Source organism: Tamandua tetradactyla, chromosome 7, assembly GCF_023851605.1.
Source record: "Tamandua tetradactyla isolate mTamTet1 chromosome 7, mTamTet1.pri, whole genome shotgun sequence".
Taxonomy (NCBI): Eukaryota; Metazoa; Chordata; class Mammalia; order Pilosa; family Myrmecophagidae; genus Tamandua; species Tamandua tetradactyla.
In genome coordinates this window covers 50,681,429-50,703,649 of record NC_135333.1, presented here as the reverse complement: position 1 = coordinate 50,703,649, position 22,221 = coordinate 50,681,429, and the positions used below count along the sequence as shown (strand labels likewise).

General features: G+C 37.8%; 1 protein-coding gene across 4 annotated transcripts in view; it reads left to right on the top strand.

The window, feature by feature from the left end:
- CDC123 (cell division cycle 123) overlaps nucleotides 1-22,221 on the top strand; it is a 97,767-nt gene that overhangs the window by 5,300 nt on the left and 70,246 nt on the right. For 2 of the 4 annotated variants that reach the window (XM_077169418.1, XM_077169416.1), the window contains exon 2: nucleotides 7,416-7,487. The exons of the other annotated variants lie outside the window; for them this stretch is intronic. In XM_077169418.1, the coding sequence (XP_077025533.1) occupies nucleotides 7,416-7,487 (72 nt within the window). The remainder of the gene's footprint in view (nucleotides 1-7,415; nucleotides 7,488-22,221) is intronic. 4 annotated transcript variants of the gene reach the window in all.

Genomic DNA, 22,221 nt, shown 5'->3' with positions numbered 1-22,221 from the left:
AGTATACTAACATTATTGTATTACAGTTAGGTAATATTGTGTTATCCATTTCTGAATTTTTACAATCAGTCCTGTTGCACAATCTGTATCCCTTCAGGTCCAGTTACCCAATATCTACATTGTTTCTATCTCCTGATGATCTCTCTTCTTAGCTGAAATTCTCCAAGTGCATTCACTAATTTTAGTTCATATCAGTGAGACTATACAGTATTGTCTTTTAGTTTTTGGCTAATCTCACTCAGCATAATGTCCTCAAGGTCCATCCATTTTGTTGCATACTTCGTAACTTTATTCTGTCTTACAGCTGCATAATATTCCACCGTATGTATATACCATAGCTTGTTTAGCCACTCTTCTATTGATGGACATTTAGCCTGTCCATCTCTTGGCAATTGTAAATAATGCTGCTATGAACATTGGTGTGCAAATGTCCGTTTGTGTCCTTGCCCTCAAGTCTTCTGAGTAGTTACCTAGGTATCGCTGGATCATATGGCAATTCTATATTTAGCTTCCTGAGGAACCACCAAACTGCCTTCCATAGTGATTGTGACATTTTACATTCCCACCAGCAGTGGCTAAGTGTGCCTCTTACTCCATATCCTCTCCAGCACTTGTCGTTTTCTGTTTTAGTGATAATGGCCATTCTGGTGGGTGTGAGATGATATCTCATTGTAGTTTTGATTTGCATTTCCCTAATAGCCAGGGAAGTTGAGCATCTTTTCATGTGCTTTTTGGCCATTTGTATTTCCTCTTCTGAGAAGTGTCTGTTCATGTCTTTTGCCCAGTTTATAATTGAGTTGTTTGTCTTTTTGTTGTTGAGTTGAACAGTCTCTTTATATATTCTGGATACTAGACCCTTATTTGATACATCCTTTCCAAATATTGTCTCCCATTGTGTAGGGCTGTCTTTTTACTTTCTGGACAAAGTTCTTTGATCCACAGAGGTGTTAAATTTTGAGGAGTTCCCATTTATCTGTTTCTTTCTTCAATGCTCGAGCTTTGGGTGTAAGATCTAGGAAACCGCCTCCTATTATAAGATTTATAAGATATTTCCCTACATTTTCTTCTAAAAGTTTTATGGTCTTAGACCTAATGTTTAGGTCTTTGATCCATTTTTAATTAATTTTTGTATATCGTGTGAGATATAGATCCTCTTTCATTCTTTTACATGTGGATAGCCAGTTCTCGAGGCACCATTTATTGAAGAGACTGTTCTGTTCCAGGTGAGTTGGCTTGACTGCCTTGTCAAAGATCAGTTGTCCATAGATGAGAGGGTCTATATCTGAACACTCTATTCAATTCCATTGGTCAGTATATCTATCTTTATGACAGTACCATGCTCTTTTGACCACTGTAAGCTTCATAGTATGCCTTAAAGTCAGGTAGTGAGACCTCTGACTTCATTTTTCTTTCTCAGGATACTTTTAGCTTTTTCGGGCACCCTGCCCTTCCAGATAAATTTGGTTATTGGTTTTTGTATTTCTGAAAAGTAAGTTTTTGGAATTTTGATTGGTATTGCATTGAAACTGTAAATCAATTTAGGTAGAATTGACATCTTAACTATATTTAGTCTTCCAACCCATGAACACGGTATGCTCTTCCATTTATTTCGGTCTTCTGTGATTTCTTTTAACAATTTCTTGTAGTTTTCTTTGTATAGGTGTTTTGTATCCTTAATTAAATTTATTCCTGATTATTTTATTCTTTTGGTTGCAATTGTAAATGGAATTTTTTTTCTTGATTTCCCCCTCAGATTGTTCATTACCAGTGTATAGAAACACTACCGATTTTTGAGTGTTGATCTTGTAACCTGCCACTTTGCTGTAGTCATTTATTAACTCTGGTAGTTTTGCTGTGGATTTTTTGTGGTTTTCGATATATGGTATCATATCATCTGCAAACAGTGAGAGTTTTAATTCTTGCTTTCCAATTTTGATGCCTTTTATTTCTTTTTCTTGTCTAATTGCTCTGGCTAGAACTTCCAACGCAATGTTGAAAAACAGTGGTGACAATAAACATCCTTGTCTTGTTCCTGATCTTAGGGGGAAATTTTTCAGTTTTTCCCCATTGAGAACGATGTCAGCTATGGGTTTTTCATATATTCCCTTTATTATGTTGAGGAAGTTCCCTTCTATTCCTATCCTTTGAAGTGTTTTCATCAGGAAAAGATGTTAAATTTTGTCAAATGCCTTTTCTGCATCAATCAAGATGATCATGTGGTTTTTCTTATTTGATTTGTTGATAGTGGTGTATTACATTAAATGATTTCCGTATGTTGAACCATCCTTTATACCTGGGATGAATCCTGTTTGGTCATGGTGCATAATTCTTTTAATGTGCTGCTGAATTCAATTTGCAAGAATTTTTTAGAGGATTTTTGCACCTATATTCATTAGGGTGTTTGTCTGTAGTTTTCTGTTTCTTTGAATATCTTTGTCTGGCTTTGGTATGAGGGTGATGTTGGCTTCATAAAATGAGTTAGGTAGCTTTCCCTCCTCTTCAATTTTTTGAGAGAGTTTGAGCATGACTGGTACTAATTCTTTCTTGAATATTTGATAGAATTCACATGTAAGGCCATCTGGTCCTAGACTTTTCTTTTTGGGGTGCTTCTTAATGACTGATTCAGTTTCTTTGCTTGTGATTGGTTTGTTGAGTTCGTCTATTTCTTCTAGAGTCAGTGTCAGTTGTTCATGCCTTTCTGGGAAGTTGTCCATTTCATCTACATTGTTGAGTTTATTAGCATAAAGTTGTTCATAGTATCCTCTCATTACTTCCTTTATTTCTGCAGGGTTAGTGGTTATGTCTCCTCTTCCATTTCTGATTTTATTTACTTGTATCCTCTCTCTTCTTCTGTATATCAGCCTTGCTAAGGTGCCATCAGTCTTCCTGATTTTCTTTTAGAACTAACTTCTGGTTTTGTTGATTCTGTTGATTGTTTTCAGTTTCATTTATTTCTGCTCGAATCTTCATTATTTCTTTCCTTTTGGTTGCTGTGGGGTTAGTTTACTGTTCTTTCTCTAGTTCTTCCAGGTGGACAGTTAATTCCTTGATTTTTGCTCTTTGTTCTTTTTTGATATAGGCATTTAGGGCAATAAATTTCCCTCTTAGCACTGCCTTTGCTGCTTCCCATAAATTTTGATATGTTGTGTTTTCATTTTCATCTGCCTCAATTTACTGATTTCTCTTGTAGTTTCTTCCTTGATCCACTGGTTGTTTAAGAGTATGTTGTTGAGTCTCTGTATATTTTTGAATTTTCTGGCACTCTGCCTATTTATTGATTTCCAACTTCATTCCTTTATGATCTGAAAAGTGTTTTGTATGATTTCAGTCTTTTTAAATTTATGGAGACTTGCTCTGTGACCTAGCATATGGTCTATCCTTGAGAATGATCCATGAACACTGGAGAGAAAGGTACATTCTGCTGTTTGTGGGGTGTGATGTTCTATAAATGCCTGTTATCTGTAGTTCATTTATTGTATTATTCAAATTCTCTGTTTCTTTATTGATCCTTTGTCTAGATGTTTTGTCCAATAATGAGAGTGGGGAATTTGAGTCTCCAACTATTATGGTAGATGTGTCTATTTCTCTTTTCAGTATTTGCCTCATTTATTTTGGAGCATTCTGGCTCGGTGCATAAATATTAATGATTGTTATGTTTTCTTGTTGAATTGTTCCTTTTATTAATACATAATGTTCTTCTTTGTCTCTTTTAGCTATTTTACATTTGAAGTCTAATTTTTTGGATATTAATATAGCTACTCCTGCTCTTTTCTGATTGTTATTTGCATGGAATATCTTTTCCCAACCTTTCACTTTCAACCTATGCTTATCCTTGGGTCTAACATGCATTTCCTATAGAAAGCATATAGATGGGTCCTGTTTTTTGATCCATTCTGCCAGTCTATGTCTTTTGGTTGGGGAGTTTAATCCATTAACATTTAGTGTTATTACTGTATAGGCAGTATTTTCTTCTACCATTTTGCCTTTTGGATTTTATACATCATATCTAATTTTTCTTCTTTTTACCTTTACTGATAGTGTACTATCATTTCTACACTCTTCTCCACACCTTTCCCTCCTGTCTTTTTGTGTCTGTATATAGTGTTCCCTTTAGTATTTCTTGCAGAGCTGCTCTTTTGGTCACAAATTCTCTCAGTGATTTTTTGTCTGAAAATGTTTTAATTTCTCCCTTATTTTTAAAGGACAATTTTGCTGGATATAGAATTCTTGGTTGGCAGTTTTTCTCTTTTAGTAACTTAAATATATCATCCCAGTGTCATCTTGCCTCTGTAGTTTCTGCTGAGAAATCTATGCATAGTTTATTAGGCTTCCCTTTTATGTGATGGATTGCTTTTCTCTTGCTGCTTTCAAGATTCTCTCTCTCTTTGCAACCTGACATTGTGATTAGTAAGTGTCTTGGAGTACATTTATTTGGATCTATTCTATTCGGGGTATGCTGCACCTCTTGAATCTGTAATTTTAAGTCTTTCATAAGAGTTGGGAAATTTTCAGTGATAGTTTCCTCCATTAGTTTTTATCATCCTTTTCCCTTCTCTTCTTCTTCTGGGACACTCACAACATGTATATTCTTGTGCTTCATGTTGTCATTCAATTCCCTGAGTCCTTGGTCATGTTTTTCCATTCCTTTCCCTATATTTTCTTTCGCTTGTCAAATTTCAGATGTTCTGCCCTCCAGTTCACTAATCCTTTCTTCTGTCTGTTGAAATCTGATATTGTAGGTTTCTGTTGTTTTTTTCACCTCTTCTACTGTGCTTTTCATTCCCATAAGTTCTGTGATTTATTTTTTCAGACTTTCGATTTCTTCTTTTTGTTCATTCCTTGCATACTTTATACCCTCTTCAGTTCACTGATTTGATTTTTGATGAGGTTTTCCGTGTCTTATTGAATATTCTGAATTAATTGTTTCAAATCCTGTATCTCATTTGAGTTGTTCATTTTTTCCTTTGACTGGGCCATATCTTCAGTTTTCCTAGTATGATTCATTACTTTTTGTTGGCGTCTATGCATTTAATTACTTTAATTAGTTAATTCTGGAGATTGTTTTCCCTTTTTTTACCTAGGATTTTCTTGCTGGATGACTTTGTTGTCTATTTGTTCTTTGACATTCAGTTCAGCTTATTCTAAACCTTTAGCTTAGGTTTTGTTTAACAGATCAGAATTTTTCACATCTTGTTTTCATGTTTCTTGCTGTTCTAGTTTGCTAGCTGCTGGAATGCAATATACCAGAAATGGAATGGCTTTTAAAAAGGGGAATTTAATGAGTTGCTAGTTTATAGTTCTAAGGCTGAGAAAATGTCCCAATTACAAGTCTGTAGAAATGTCCAATCAAAGACATCCAGGGAAAGATACCTTGGTGCAAGAAGGCCGATGGAGTTCAGGGTTTTTCTCTCAAATGAGAAGGCACATGGCAAACACAGTCAGGGCTTCTCTCTCATCTGGAAGGACACATGGTGAACATGGTGACATCCACTGGCTTTCTCTCCTGGCTTCCGGTTTCATGAAGCTCCCCGGGAGGCATTTTCCTTCTTCATCTCCAAAGGTCACTGGCTCATGGACTTTCTGCTTTGTGGTGCTGCAGCATTCTCTGCTCTCTCCGAATCTCATGTTCCAAAACGTTTCCTCTTTTATAGGAGTCCAGTGAAACAATCAGGACCCACCCAAATGGGTGGAGACATGCCATCACCTGATCCTGTTTAACAACCACTCTTGGCTAAATCATATCATCCAGGGAGATGATCTGATTACAGTTTCAAATGTGCAGTACTGAATAGGGATTATTCTACCTTTATGAAATGGGATTTTGATTAAAGCATGGCTTTTCTAGGGGGCATACTTCCTTTCAAACCCGCACACTTGCCTGCCTGTATGGTGCCTTTTTCCCCCCTTAGGAGGGTCTACGTAGGTATTATAGACCCCAACCAGATTTTCCCAGACAATCTGACCTCCTATCAGGAGGAAGGAGTCACCTGCATCAGTTTTCCCTGAGGGTGAGACCCAGTAGATTGAAAGGCATTCCTATGAAGTCTCTGGACTCTGCGTTTTTCCTATCCTGCCCAGTATGTGGTGCGTGTCTGCCTGCGGATCCTACCAGTATAAGGTGATGTGGTACCTTTAACTTCAACAGACTCTACCTGCTGGTTGGTGGTTGAGACAGAGGAGAGGTTGTAGACTGGCTTTAACACACTTCACTTTTCCATACCCTGTGGTCTGAATTCCTTGAGGGCAGGAATCCACTTGAGCTGGGGCCCACCTCTCTTCTGTGAAAGGCACAGTCTCCATACCAACACTCAAACAAGCTTAATTCTGCCTGTGCCTGTGGCAGCTGGAGCTTGAGAAGCCTTGCAGCTGTATCCAAAGAGTAGTCAAGCCGTAGAAACACAGCCACAAAAAAGAAAGAGAAAAATAATTTTCAGAGCAGGACCCCCGTAACTCAGGTTTGCCAATCAAGAGCTTAAGTTGGTATGTTGCCTTGTGTACCTTCAGGCCCTATATGCCCTCTCCTTTCCTTCAGGGCCCAGACCCTTTCAAGCATTATATGCTATCCGATCCAAAAAACCTCTGTTTGTTTTTTCTTTTTCCGTCTGCCCTGCCCCCTCTGCACTGGCGCAAAAGCCAGCAATCACCACTTTGATTTGAGGTTCAGCTGAGCTGGGGGCCTATTTTTAGTAGTCAGAAGTTGTTAATTAATTCCACAATTGGAGCTTGGTTATGCTCAACCCCTGCTGCTAGTAAAGTCTCTTTCCTTTCCCCTTTGGGAAACACCCATTGGGGGAGGGGCACCGGCCACCGTGGTTTGGGAAACTCACAGTTCTGGGTCACTCACAGCCAGTCCAGTTGGTCCAGACTCGGGTATGCTGTGTGTCTGGTCACTTATGTGAACCTAGCAGTTCTGAATTGTTCCTGGCTATTTAGTAGCTGCTCTGGAGGACAAACTAAATCCCACACCTCGCTAAGCCACCATCTCGGCCCTTCCATCTGGTTTCTTTTGCTGCATTTCCTGTGTGCGAGCTAATATCTCCTGGTCTCTGTGACACCTTAAAAGCATGTTTTCAGTGTGCTTACTCAGGATTCTTATATGCTTGTTGCTTTCATATTGATTTCAGTCTAGTCCTTTGGATTTAGGTTGATATTTATTTGTTTCTTCACTGCAAAGCCAATTGTAGTAATTATATGAACCTAATGTAGATTACCACAATTTTATTTGTATTATTCAAATTCCTAGGCTGCTATTACCAAATGTACATCACTAACATTTTTTGTATTAAATATTAAAATATTAAGGGGCAGATATCTCAAAAATTAATTGAATTTGGAATTTTTTCTTCCTGCTCATGATTGGTCTTTTAAATAATACCTTTTTTAATATGTATTTTTGTTCATTTGTTTGTTTTTAGTGTTATTCTTCCACTTCCTCAGAATGTGAAGGAATATTTACTTGATGATGGAACTCTGGTTGTTTCAGGAAGGTAAAGTATATAAGAAAAAAATGCTTTAAACTTTATCATAAAAGAATGTTGTAAGATTAATCTTAACATTGACCATATTAAATGGATAAGTACTTAGCTTGGGTAGTCTTCTGTCCCTTTAGTTCTTCTCTTTGTTCCTTGCTGAAATTGTGTGTTGATTTTTGTTCCTTATTCCTTCTCAGTGCTCAATCAATAACACTCTCAAAATTGGATACTGTTCCTCTAATAATTGCCAATTCTGAAATTGAGCCTTTATAAAATAGACATGATAATGTTTTCATTCTGAAGGGGTAGAGTGGGAAGCATGTTACAATCCGTTGAGGTCCTTTCGTTTTTCAGATAAAAAATTCACTGTCCATCGCAGAGAGAAAGCTTTACTAGGGTGTGCTGGTTTGAAGCTATTGTGTACCCCAGAAAAGCCATGTTCTTTAATCCTCATTTAGTATTGCTGGATGAGATCTTTTTTATTGTTTCCATGAAGCTGCGACCCACCCAATTGTGGATGGTAACTTTTGATTAGATAGTTTCCATGGAGATGTGTCTCCACCTGTTCAAGGAGGGGTTGCTTACTGGAGTTCTTTAAGAGGGAACCATTTTAGAAAAAGCTGGAGAGTGAACAGAGCCCACACAGTTAGAGACTTTTGGAATGAAACACTCCTGGGAATGCCTTACGAAATGAGAAAAGAAAGCTATCAGAGGTCACTATGCACCTTCCCAGCTGAGAAACTCCGAACTTCTTGGTCCTTTCTTTGGAGTTAAGGTATTTTACTCTGGATGCCTTACTTTGGACATTTTCATGGCCTTAGAACTGTAAACTTGCAACTTAATAAATCCTCTTTTTAAAAGCTATTCGATTTCTGGTATATTGCATTTTGGCAGCGTATAAACTACACTGATTTTGGCACTGGAGAAGTGGAGTGCTGCTGTGTTTGCAAATATGATACATATTGAAACAACTTTTTAAATGGATAAGGAAAGATTGTGAAAGAGTTGTGAGAGCTTGATAGAGAAGGCCTAGAGTACTTTGAAGAGACTGTCGGTAGAAATATGGACTCTAAAGATACCTCTGAGGAGGCTTTAGACAGAATTGAGGAATGTGTCATTGCAACTGGAAGGAAGGTGGCACTTGTTTTAAAATGGCAGATAATTTGGCCAAATTGAGTACTGCTGTTGGATGGAAGTTAGAGTTTAAAGACAACAACCCAGGATACTTAGTTGAGGAAATTTCCAAGCTAAATGTGGAGGAGGCAGCCTGGCTTCTCCTTGCAGCTTATAGTAAAATCCATGTTTGATTAAATCCTCGTGTGGGGTACTATTCTCTTGATCTCACTTTCTGGAAGCTCAGAATTTTCCAGACTATCAGTTGCTGGTTTCTTTGTACCCAAGAGTTCAGGTCTCAGCTTATCTTTCCTGTTGTATTTTACTTTTTTTTTTTTTTTTCACATGGGCTGGCACTGGGAATCGAACCTGGATCTCTGCCATGGCCGAGTGGCTGGTGAGCCACTGTGGCCTACCCGTTGGATTTTACTTTTAAACCGACACATAGGATTTCTCACTTAATTCCTTAACATCTTGTCCCTCACTTTTTTTTTGTCCCTCACTTTTTTTTTGTCCCTCACTTTTAACCTACCCTGGTTCTAGTCCTCCTTCTCTATTCAGTTAGTTCCCTTATCTATAGTGTATAGGTAAGAAAGGTTCATTTTTCAGTCTTTTTAGTGCAAATTTGAAAATGTCTAAGAATCACTGAGTTTATTAAGTTTCTGTTTTTTCTTTCAGTAATTTCAGAAGTCATTATTAGTGTTTTTTTTTTTTAACCATCCTTTCTAAAATAGCATAATAGCAACCTTTGCTGGTACATCACTGCTTATCTCCTTACTTTGTCTATTTTTCCTGCATAGCAATTATTTCTACCTGACACAATTCTCCTAATTTTATAAGGAAATCTCAACTTTGGGATATTTGCAAGCATAGTTTTATTATTCTCAAATATAGTACACTAATAAGCTATAAATGTTTCTATAAATAAGATGACTCCTAACATTAAGAAGTACTTGGTAAATTTCAGTTTGCAAGCATATTATTCTTTGACCAAATGTTTGAGTGAACCTCCGACAGGGAGCACTATCTGAGACACTGTTGAGTGGTACCACTTGGCCTGCGGGACAACGCCATGCTGTGCATTGGTGTGCATATCTTCTGGGGGTTGAAAGTTCAGAGTCACACTTTACAGGAGTCAGTACAGTGTTGTGGTGGTCCTCCAGTCAGATTGCCTGGGTGCAGGTCAGGGCTCTGCTCTTTACCAGCTTTCTGTATCTTACTTTCCTTGTCTGTAAGTGGTGTGAATGATACTACAGAACTTATCTCTTCTTGATATGGCATAAAAAGATATGTAAAATATAAATGTAAGATGTCAGATACACCAGTATGCTCTGAAGTGCCAAATATTCTCATCATTATCATTATAGTATTAGTGGGGATGGACTTTGAACAAACATAAGTAAAAGTGAAAATTGTGATATGTGCTATGAACGAAATAGGGGGGCAGTCATTGACATATTAGATTGTTGGGGTGAATGGGGTCAGGAGATGCCCAGTGAGATAGGCTGTGTGGAAGGTAGCTGGTTGAAGGGTGGAGGAAAGAATCCTCAACTGCAGGTACAGCTTTAATAAAGCCTCTGAGGCATGGAACATCTTGAGGTACTCAAGACACTAAGTATGTGGCGGAGTATGGAGAGGCCAGGCAACAGTGAGGCTCAGTTCACTGTTGGTGAGGTGTAGGAGTTGGTTAGGGTTAAGGTTGTGGGGGTCAGGGGTGGGATTCTGTTGAAGATTAATTTATTCTGAGGACCATAGGAACATATTGAAGGAATCTGAGAGTGACCTGACCAGTTTTCAGTTTTAAAACAATGACTGGGTATTGTGTGGGAATTGACCAATTAGGATAGTGCCTTTAACTAAGAGGGCAACCTGAAGGGGGAGAGAAGGGGTGTAGTGGATTTCAAATGTTAAGGAATGTGTGCCTTCAGAACTTGATGCTAGAGAGGGTAGTGTCAGGAATTACTTGCAGATTTCTGATTGAACTGAATGAATGAACTAAGGTTCAGAAGGGCAAATTTTATTGCATCTTTAATTTGGAAAGGGTATTAATTAGAGGCTGGATCACTTTTTTAGGTAAAAAATGGAAAATGATAGATATACTTTAAATGAAGTCCATTTACCATAAAAAGCAGAGATCTTGAGTGTACAATTTGGTGAGTTGTAATAAATATAATAAATGTATGCACCTATTTAATTACCACCCCATCCGAGGTAAGAACATTCCCATCCCCTGCCTCCCCTACTGCAACTACTCTCTTCAGTTCTAGAGCTGCAAATAAATGGAATCATGTAGTCTGTACTCTTTTATCCCAATAGAATGCCTTTGAAATTTGTCTGTGTTGTTGTGTATAGCAATAGTTTGTTTTGCTTTATTGCTGAGTAGTATTCTTCAAATGCCTTTTTTTTTAAATTTCAAAGTTTATTTTAACAGATAGTTATTGAATAGAATTCAAAGTTCGGTATGGGTTATAGTTCCACAGTTTCAGGTTTTTCTTTCTAACTGCTTCAAGATAGTGGAGACTAAAAGGAAATATTGCGACAGTGATTCAGTAGTCATACTCATATGTTAAATCTTTACTTCTCTATTACAACTCCTTCTTCTTTGATCCTTCTCTCAGTATTTAGGGATGTTTAAGTTATGCCCATTCCAACTTTTTGTGTTTGTTGAAAAGGGATGTTGACAGTATGGGATAGGGGAATGGAACTCGTTGATGTAGTTGGAGAGATTGGCACCTCTGGGTTTCAGGACTTATCTGGCCTAGGAACAACCTGAAGGTTTTAGGTTTCTAAAGTTAAACATAGTGCATGAAACTTTTGTAGGAGCCCAGATAGAGCCCTGGGTGTTCTTTAGGGTTAATGGGGGATACTGTTGGTTAGTGTTTGGCAAATCATGGCAGTTATCAATATCTAGCTGAATCTTGCATAAGACTAGCCTCTGGAACAGCCTCTCAACTCTGTTTGAAGTCTCTTAGCCATTGATACCTTATTTTATTATGTATCTTTTCTCCCTTTTGGCAAGGAAGTCATTGTTGATCCTACAGTACCATGGGAGTCATGTCCCATGTTGTCAGGGAGACTCACACCCCTGGACATCATGTCCCACGTGGAAGGGAGAATAATGATTTTACTTCTGTAGTTTGGCTTAGAGAGATGAAGGCCACATCAGAGCAACAAAAGAGGTTCTCTGAAAGTAACTCTGAGGCGTAATTATAGGTAGGTTTAGCTTGTTCACAACAGGGAGAAGTTTCATGAGAGCAAGCCTCTAGACCAAGGACTTGTCCTAATAATTCGGGAGTCCCTAGTGTTTGAGAGAGGGGTTTCCCAGGTGGGAAAGTTTAATAGTTCCATATTTATTCTTCAGTCCCTCAAAGGACTTTGCCAATCCTCTCTTCTTTGTTTTTTTTTTTTTTTTTGCCAATACTTTTTAATTATCTGCCCAACGTACTCTGGAATGTATCTGGGTATTACATTAAACCATGCCGAATTACTAAGCTCTTGTACCCATTTTGGGTTCCATGTGTTTGGGTTGTTTAAATGAACTATACAGACAGGTTGAGTTAGATTGTAAGATTGTATGCTACAGAAAATTTAGGTTTTGGACAAAATAAAGCTCTTTTCCTTTGGTCTCATACAGTAGGTAAAGTTCTCAAATGTAGACACTGTCATCCTTTAATCTATATTCTGATTTACCTACTCCCAACCAGATTGGCTTCATTTTTATCTTTCATTGAAGCCTGATCTCTTCAGTTACTTTTACAGTTGTTGTATGTAACAGTGCTGATTTCAGAGCTGCAGAATCCCAACTTTGAGTCTTAGATGTCACACAGGTACCCAAAGTTCCAGCTAAATACCAGGTTATACACATATAGAACAGCATCTCAGAATCAAGAAGTAAAACTTAAAGCTCAGAAATAAATGCGACTGCTATGAGACCTTACAATCTAGGTCCCAATTTTTCTTATAACTATTCTCTAAAAGAAAACATACAATATTTGTCCTTTTGTTTCTGCCTTATTTTGCACAACATAATATCATCAAGATTCATGCACTTTGTTGTGGGCCTCACAACTTCATTCCTTTCTGTAGTCATACAATATTCCATTGTATGTATACACCACAGTTTGCCTTCCTGCTTCTCAGTCATTGTACCCTTCAACCACCTCCATCCATTGGTCATCATAGATAATGTCCAAAATAAACAATCCATGTCTCATAGTGTCTTGACCTAGTTGTGCAATCATCATCACTCTCAATTTTAGACAATTTTCATTGTTCCAAAGAGAAAAATAACAAATATACATATCCCCATCAAAGAGAAAATCCAAAGCTCCCTTTAACTCTTGTCCCTCCTTCCCCCACCAATTATTTACCCCTAGTATTGCTGTGGTACTGGTGATGTCTTACTGTTAAACATAGGCCATAGCATGCAATAATAGTTTCCCCCCATATCCCTATATTATTGACTCTTTGTACAAGAGTCATACTTTTGAAGTAGTTCATTCAATGACTTATTTATATTTGTAGTGTTGAATGGCTCTGTACAAACCCATTCAGTCATATTCACCTTCAACCTGGCAATGTTATTTATAAACCCTCTAATGAAGTACCATCACTTCTATCTATTCCCATAATTTAAGTTCAGCCTCATTAGGGGGCCATTCACCCATCTCTAGCTTCTTTATATCTCTAACTACCCCTGTGTCCTACATTATAAATTCTGAGTTTACCTTTGCCAGGGTCATATTTGTGAAATCATACAGGATTTGTGACTGGCTTATTTCACTCAGCATTATGTCCTCAAGGTTCAATCCAAGTTGTCATATGCTTTAGGACCTCATTTTATCTTACTGCTGCATAGTAATCCATAGTATGTATATACCGCATTGTGTCTGTCTCTTTATCGGTTGACAAGCGTTGGATTGTTTCCATCTTTTGGCAGTTATGCATAATGCTACTGTAAACATTGGTGTGCAAATGTCTGTTCGTGTCACTGTTTTCAGCTCTTCTGAATATATGCTGAGTGGTGGTATTGCCAGTTTTAAGGGCAACTTGATATTTAGTTATCTGAGGAGCTGCTAGACTGACTTCCACAGTGACTGTACTGTTTACACATTCCCAGTAGCAGTAGAAAAGTGTTCCAATTTCTCCACATCATCTCCAAGATTTATGGTTCCCTGTTTGTTTAATAGTAGCCATTCTTATAGATGTGAAATGATATCTCATTGTAGTTTTTTAAAAATATTTTTATTGATAAATTTTCACACACATGCATTCCATACATGGTATACTATCAGTGGCTCACAATAGCATCACATAGTTGTGTATTCATCACCATGTCATTGTAGTTTTGATTTGCATTTCCCTTAAAGCTAATGAAGATGGACATCTCTTCATGTGCTTTTTAGCCATCTGTATTTGCTCTTCAGAAAAATGTCTATTTATATCTGTAGCCCGTTGTTTTTAACTTTATTTTTATTGTGAAATATAACATATACACAAAAAAAGCAATAAATTTCCAAGTACATTTTAACAAGAAGTTACAGAACAGATTTTAAAGTTTGGTATGGGTTACAGTTCCACAGTTTTTCATTTTTGCTTCTAGCTGCTTCAAGACACTGGAGACCAACAGAAATATCAGTATAATGATTCAGCACTCATCCCCATTTGTTAAACCTGATTCGTCTCTGTATAACCCCACCATCACCTTTCATCTTTCTCCCACTCCTCGGGGGTATTTTGGCTATGCCTAGTCTAACTTTTTCATGTTAGAATGGGCTGTTGATAATGTGGGATGGGGGAAGGAACTAGTTGATGTTCTGGAAAGGCTGGCACCTCTGCATTTCAGGACTTGGCTGGTTCAGGGACCTATCTGGAGGTTGTATGTTTGGAAACTTATCCTAGTCCATGGAACCTTTGTAGAACCTTATATGATTGGCAGGAATGGTTTTGGTTGGGGTTTGGCAAGTTATGATAGGTAGCAATGTCTAGCTGAAGCATGCAGAAGAGTGACTTCCAAAGTAGCCTCTTGACTCGAACTTTCTCAGCCACTGATAACCTTGTTATCATTCTTTCCCCCCTTTTATCAGGATGACATTGTTGATCCCACTATGCCAGGGCCAGGTTCATCCCTGGGGGTCATCTCCCATGCTCCCAGGGAGACTTTCATCCCTGGACATAACTATGTGGGAGGACAATGGTTTTACTTGCAGAGTTGGGCTTATAGAGAGTGAGGCCACATCTGAGCAACAAAAGAGGTATTCCAGATGTGGCTCTTAGATATACCTATAGGTAGGCTGAGCTTCTCTGCTACATATATTAGCTTCACAAGAGGAAGCCTCAGGATCAAGGGCTTGGCCTATTGATTTAGTTGTCCCTAATGCTTGACACAGTTTTGCAGGTTTCCCCGGTGATAAAGTTTAATAGTTCCACAATTTTTCTCCCATCTCTCAAGAGACTTTGCCAATACTTTTTGATTATCTGCTTAATGTACTCTGGGATGTATCCCAGCATTACATTCACCTATACAGGATTAAAGGCTCTCATTCTTATTCTGGGCTCCCTGTATTTGGATTGTTTAAATGATCTGTCCAGACAGGTTGAGTTAGATTATGTGCTACAGAAAATTTAGGTTCTGGACATCATAAACCTTTCTTCCTTTGGTCTCAAAGAGTAGGTGAAGTTTTAAAATACAGACAATGTCTTCCTTACCCTGTATTCTGAATTACCTTAATCCTGAACCGATCGACATTATTCTTATCTTCAGTTGCCAGGTTATACATATATAAATAGCCCCTCAAAATCCAGAAATAATAATTTCCACTCCGGACTAAATGCAACTGCTGTAAGAGCTTACAATCTAGGTCCCTGTTTTCTTACAGGTATTTTCTAAATGGGATCATACAATATTTGCTCTTTTGCTTCTGGCTTATTTTGCCTCACAAAATGTCCCACAGATTCATTCACATTGTTACATGCCTCACAACTTTGTTCCTTTTTTGTAGCCACACTGTATTCGATAATGTTTACATGCTTTAGCCCATTTTGTAGTTGAGTTGTTTGTTCTTTTGTTGTTGAGTTACCTGATTTCTTTGTTTATACTGGATATCAAACCCTTATCCAATATGTGGTTTCCAAATATTTTCTCCCACTGAGTTGGCCGCCTCTTTACATTTTTGACAGTCTTTTGAGGTACAGAAACATTTGATTTTGAGGAATTTCCATTTATCTATTTTTTCTTTCATTGCTTGTGCTTTTGGTATAAAGTTTAAGAAGCTATCTCCTTTTACTAGGTCTTGAAGATGTTTCCCTACAATTTATTCTAGGAGTTTTGTGATATTAACTCTTATATTCAAGTATTTGATCCACATTGAGTTAATTCTAGTATAGGGTCTAAGGTTAGGATCCTCTTTAATTCTTTTGACTATTGATATCCAGTTTTCCTATGTCCATTTATTGAAAAGACTATTCTATCCCAGTTTAGTGGATTTGGGGGTCTTGTCAAAGATCATTTGACCATAAATTTGGTGGTCTATTTCCACATTGTTAGTTTTGATTCCATTGATCAATATGTCTATCTTTGTGCCAAGTACCACGCTTTTTTGACCTGTGATTTCATAAACAGCTTTAAAATCAGGGGAGTGTTAGTCCTCCCACTTTGATCTTTTTTAGGACAAATGTGTTTTTTTAAAACTCAGTTGCTGGGGAGTTCTGGTAAGATGGCCGAATAGGGAAGATCAAGTTCAGCCCTGTTCCAAGGAAAAGTTAGAGAAGGAAAGTGAGGGTGACTAAGATGGCAATTCAGGAGTACAGATGAACTGGAAGAGCCTTCTGTACCATATAGAGTGGCCCTAGTTGCAAAAGCTGAGGAACTGAGAAGCAGAAACTGGAGACTAACATTTCTATTGGATATTTCTATCCAATGACCTAGCTGAGGAGTCAGTTAAGGAAAAAATTCCATTCAAAATAGCAACTAAAAGAATCAAGTACTTAGGAATGAACTTAACTAGAGATGTAAAGGACTTGTACATAGAAAACTATATAACGTTGCTCAAAGAAATCAAAGCATATCTAAATAGGTAGAAAAAGATTCCCTGCTCATGGATAGGAAGGCTAAATATAGTTAAGATGTCAATTCTGCCCAAATTAATCTACAGATTCAACACAGTACCCAATCAAAATTCCAACAACCTACTTCAAAGACTTGGAAAAGCTAGTTACTAAATTTGTCTACAAGGGAAAGAGATACCAAATAGCTAAAAGCATCCTAAAAAAGAAGAATGAAGTGGGAGGTTTAACACTCCCTGACTTTAAAACCTGTTATAAAGCCACAGTGGTCAAAATAGCGTGGTACTGACTTAAAGATATAAGCTCTGACCAATGGAATTGAATTGAGAGTGCAGAAGTAGACTCCTAAACCTATTGTTAGCTGATTTTTGGCAAGGCCCTCAAATCCACTACACTGGGACAAAATGATCTTTTCAGTGAATGGGCATGAAAGAACTGGATATCAATAGCCAAAAGAATGAAGGAGGACCCCTACTTACACCCTATACAAAAATTAACTCAATGTGGATCAAATACCTAAATATGAGAACTAACACCATAAAGCTTCGAGAAGAAAATATAGAGAAACATCTTCAAGACCTAGTAATAGGAGGTAGTTTCCTAAACTTTACACCCAAAGCACAAGCAACAAAAGAAAAAATAGATAAATGCGAATGCCTCTGCACCTCAAAAGACTTTGTCAGAAAGATGAAGAGGAAGCTAATTCAATGGAGAAAATATTTGGAAATCACACTTCGGATAAAGGTTTGATATCTTGTGTGCTTTAAGAAATTGTACAACTCAACCACAAAAGAACAAACAACTCAGTTATAAAATGGGCTAAAGGTATGAATAGGTGTTTTTCTGAAGAGCAGATACAGATGGCTCAGAAGCACTTGAAGAGATGTTTAGTTACATTTTCCAAAAGAGAAATGCAGATCAAGACTACAGTGAGATATCACGTCACACCTATAAGAATGTCTTCTATTAAACAAACAGGAAACTGAATGTTGGAGAAGATATGGAGAAATTGGGGCACTTATGCATGACTGGTGGGAATGTATACTGGTGCAGCCACTGTGGAAGACAGTTTGGCAGTTCCTTAGGAAAGTAAATATCGAGTTGCCCAATAACCCAGGAATAGCACTACTTGTTATACTCCCAGAAGTGCTGAAGCAATGACACAAACAGACATTTGCATGCTGGTATTCATAGCAGCATTTTTCACAATCACCAAAAGATGTAAACAATCCAAATGCTCATCAACAGATGAGTGGATTAACAAAATGTGGTATATACATACTATGGAATTGTATGCAGCAGTAAGATGAAATGATGTCCTGAGCCACATGACAAGATGAATGAGCCTTGAGGACATAATGCTGAGTGAAATAAACCAGACACAAAAGGATAGATACTGTGTGACTCCACTATTAGGAATATGGGAAAGGTAAAATCAGAGGCTTATAATACAGAATATAGGGGACGTAGAGATATGTAGAAGCTAGAGATGAGTGAACGGTTAGCTAATGTGCTTGAACGTCAATGTAAGGGAATACATAGAAGTGAAGGTAGTTTTCTAGTGGGTCTATAAGTAATATTACTATAATGAAGATGAACAAAATTGAGAGGGTTGTATAGACCAATGCGTTCCACTGATTAACACTAGAAATATAAATTAGTTCTTGCAAGAACTACTTCAGAGGTGTGATTCATGTACAGAGAGTGCTTAAGTCCAGGGTATGGGGTAAAACTGCTAATGCATGCTATGTGCTGTGTTTAAAAGGGAAACATCGGCTCTACCACCACAACAGCAGAGGTAAATAATGGGGGAAGGGATAAGAGTTAAGAGGAAGTTTAGATTTCCTGATTGGTGAAGGTGTGTTTATTGGTTTTCTTTCTCTTGGAAACAATGAAATTATCTAAAATTGAGAGTGTTGATGGACTGTGGACTTTGAGTGCTATACGTGACCCCTGATGAATGCAGGTGGGTGAAGAATGCACTGACAGAGAAGTAGATTGGCAAATGATGTTGTATGCTTATGAATGAGTGTTATGCTACAGAAAAGGAACAAAGTCATGAGGCAAACAAGGATATGAATGAGTGTGTGGGACATTTGGCGAGACAAAATAAGCCAGAAACAAAAGAACAATGGTATGGTCTCCTTTAGAAAATGCTTACAAGGAAACAGGAGCCTAATTGTAAGCTTTTATAACAGGCATATATATATATATATATATATATATATATATATATATACACACCTATAGGTATGCCTAAGAGATACCTCTGGAGGACCTCTTTTGTTGCTCATATGTGGCCTCACATTCTCTAAGCCCAGCTCTGCAAGTGAAATCATTGCTCTTCCCCCTATGTGGGACATGACATCCAGGGGTAAATGTTTCCCTGGCCACATGGGAGATGACTCCCAGGGATGAATCGGCCCTGGCACCATGGGATCAACAATTTCATCCTGACTAAAATGGGGAAAAGAAGTGAAACTAATAAAGTATCAGTTGCAGAGCAAGTTCAGATGGAATAGAGAGGCTACTCTGGAGTTTGCTCTTATTATGCAAGCTTCAGTTAGACATTGCTACCTGTCATAACCTCCCAAACCCCAACCAGGACCATTCCAGCCAATCCTAAAGAACACCCAGGGCAATACTCCACAGGGGTTCCATGCACTAAAGTAACTTTCCAGAAATCTTCAACCTCCAGGTAGGTCCTGGAGCAGATAAGTCCTGAAATCTAGAGGGCCCAGCCTCTCCAGAGCATTAGCTAGGTCCATCACCCTACCCCATGTTAGTGACAGACCCTTCCAACATGAAAAAGTTAGTTAGAATGGCCATAGCCCAAAGAGCCCTAAAGAGAGTGATAGAAAGATAAAAGGTTATGGTGGAGTTATACAGAGAAGATAGAGCTTAACAAATGACTATGATAGCTAGAAGTAAAAACCTAAAATTGTGGAATTGTAACCCATGTGAAACTCTGAAATACGTTCTACAACTAATTGTGGTGCTATGCTTTGAAATTTATTGCTTTTTTGTATATATGTTATTTTTCACAAAAAGGAAAGAAAAAGTTTTTTTGTGATGGTAAAAAAGTATTTAAGCCTTCTAGCCTCCTATATTCTGGAGCAGCTAGAAGGAAAAATCTGAGAGGATCTTGTGGTAGCCCATGACAAACCCTGGGATCCGTCCTGCACTTCTTATTGAGGAGTGCTTTGAAAACTGTTGCTTTTTTATTTCTTTGCTTTGTTTATATGTTATACTATACAATAAAAAAGTAAAAAAAAGCTAATACTCAGTTGTTGTATTTGCATGTGTATGTGTGGGAGTATATCCATCTCAGTGTGTCCCTTGTGCAGTAGGTCCCTTTCTATTCTAATCTTTTTGAGTCTTTGAGTTTCAGTAACACTTACTAGAGTTGCTTGAGTACATGGTATTTACAATATAATTTATAGAATACCATAACTGCATCTATTAGTATTTAAAATTTCTGCTGATATATGTAGTATTTTAATTGCAATGGGGTTAACAAACTATTCTTATTGAATATTCTTTTTACTGTGGGCAGTCGGTAGTGAACTACTACTGTAAGTTATTTGTAGGTATTTGAGATATATCAAGTAGTATCGGTTGCTAGCACAGACTACTAGCTTTTGTTTAGGAAGATAAATTCTGAAAGGGGTATGGGTAGAGGAGGAATCCAAATGTTTAGAAATTCCATCATTTAAAAAACATGTCCTTTTTATGATTATAAAAGCAGTATTTGCTTATTATACTGTTCTTGTTTGCCCGCTGCCAGAATCCAACACACCAGAGATGGATTGGCTTTTAATAACAAGGGGTTTATTTTGTTAGTTCTTCAGAGGAAAGGCAGCTAACTTTCATTTGAGGTTCTTTCTTATGTGGGGAGACTCAGGGTAATCTCTGCTGGCTTCTCTCCAGGCCTCTGGGTTCCAACAACTTTCCCCGGGGTGATTCCTTTCTGCATCTCCAAAGGCCTGGGCTGAGCTGGGAGTGCTGAAATTACGTATGCCAAGCTGCTTGGGCTGTGCTACGTTGAGCTCTCACTTAAGCACCAACCAGTTAAGTCAAACGTCATTCATTGCATCAGGCGTGCCTCCCAGCCGACTGCAGATGTAATCAGCAACACATGAGGTTCACGTACCATTGGCTCATGTCCACAGCAAGACATTGGCTCAAGGCACCACAGAACTAGGTGCCTTCACCTGGCCAAGTTGACAACTGAATCTAACTACCACATATACTAAATATGAAAATTTCAGAAAAGAATAATAAAGCAGAAAAAAATTACCTTTAATTCCACCACCTAAAAACAAGTACCATTCACAGTTTGATGTATTTTCTCTAGTCTTTTAAAATCCATTTTAGGGTAGGTTGAGTGCATATTATATAAGTAGTTTTATATATTTTTTTCATTGACCATGTTGGCATAAGAATTTCTCTGTTTTACAAATTAGACAAAATTATCTTTAATGACTGCATAATTTTCATGTATGTGCATTTGCCATAATTGGCTTAATTTTCATGGTTTTTGGACATTTAGGTGATTTACAACTTTTTAAAAATATGTATATATATATAATGTTTTGATGAGCATATCTTTGCCAAACACATTTGTTTGCATTTAGAATTATTTCCACAGAATAAAAATTTTAGACTCAAATTATAGGGCAAAGGCTCTTAAGTATTTTTAAGATTCTGAACCATTATTGCCAAAACCTTTTACTACTTGTCCAGTTTATGCACTTTTGCTAGTATTTTAGAGTTACCTATTTCAGAAAGTAAAATTCCTGAATTGAACATTTTTCTCTCAGTTTCCAGGTTATTTGGTACATAGAACTTAAAAAACAGAACAAGTCTGAATATAATTACTTCATTTCCTTCTACCACAAAAGCCTTTTTTTTCTGTTTGTACTCTAATCTAATTGCCTTGCCCTCTGTTTTGCTCCCAGTATCAATTGAGATGATTTGGTGTTGCAAGTAAAAGTATAACCAACTTAAAGAATGGGTTAATCAATGATGCTATTATATTTCACCAAAGAAGAAAGCCTCAGGTATGACAGTTCTGTTAGTATTGTTAGGACTCTCAGCTTCACAGTGAATTTCTTGGTTATCCTCTACAGTAGGAGGACACTTGCAGTCCAGGTTAGCTGCAGTACCTCCATGTATCATGTATTTGCACACTCATAACCAGGGGCCAGAATACCTGAGTTCCTGTCTCATGTCCTTTTCTAAGAGCAAGGACAGCTTTCGTAGAAGCCTCTAGCAGCCTTCTCCTCAGGTTGGGGTCCTTCCCTGTAGATCACTGGCAAAGGAAATGGAATAACCATGTTGGGCTGGGACCAATCTCTAGTCACCATTGCAGTTGGGGAGAGTTCTTCAGGGTACATAGACACTTAGTAACCTGATCATATTTGGGGTTTTTATTAGCAAAGAAGAGTGGGGGGGGGTGGCTGTTAGGGGCTGCCATAGCCCCTCGTTTTTCATGCCTTGTCTTATGTTACTTCCATACCATATATAGTGCATACCTTTCATGCCAGATGATAAACTCTATGAGGTGTCT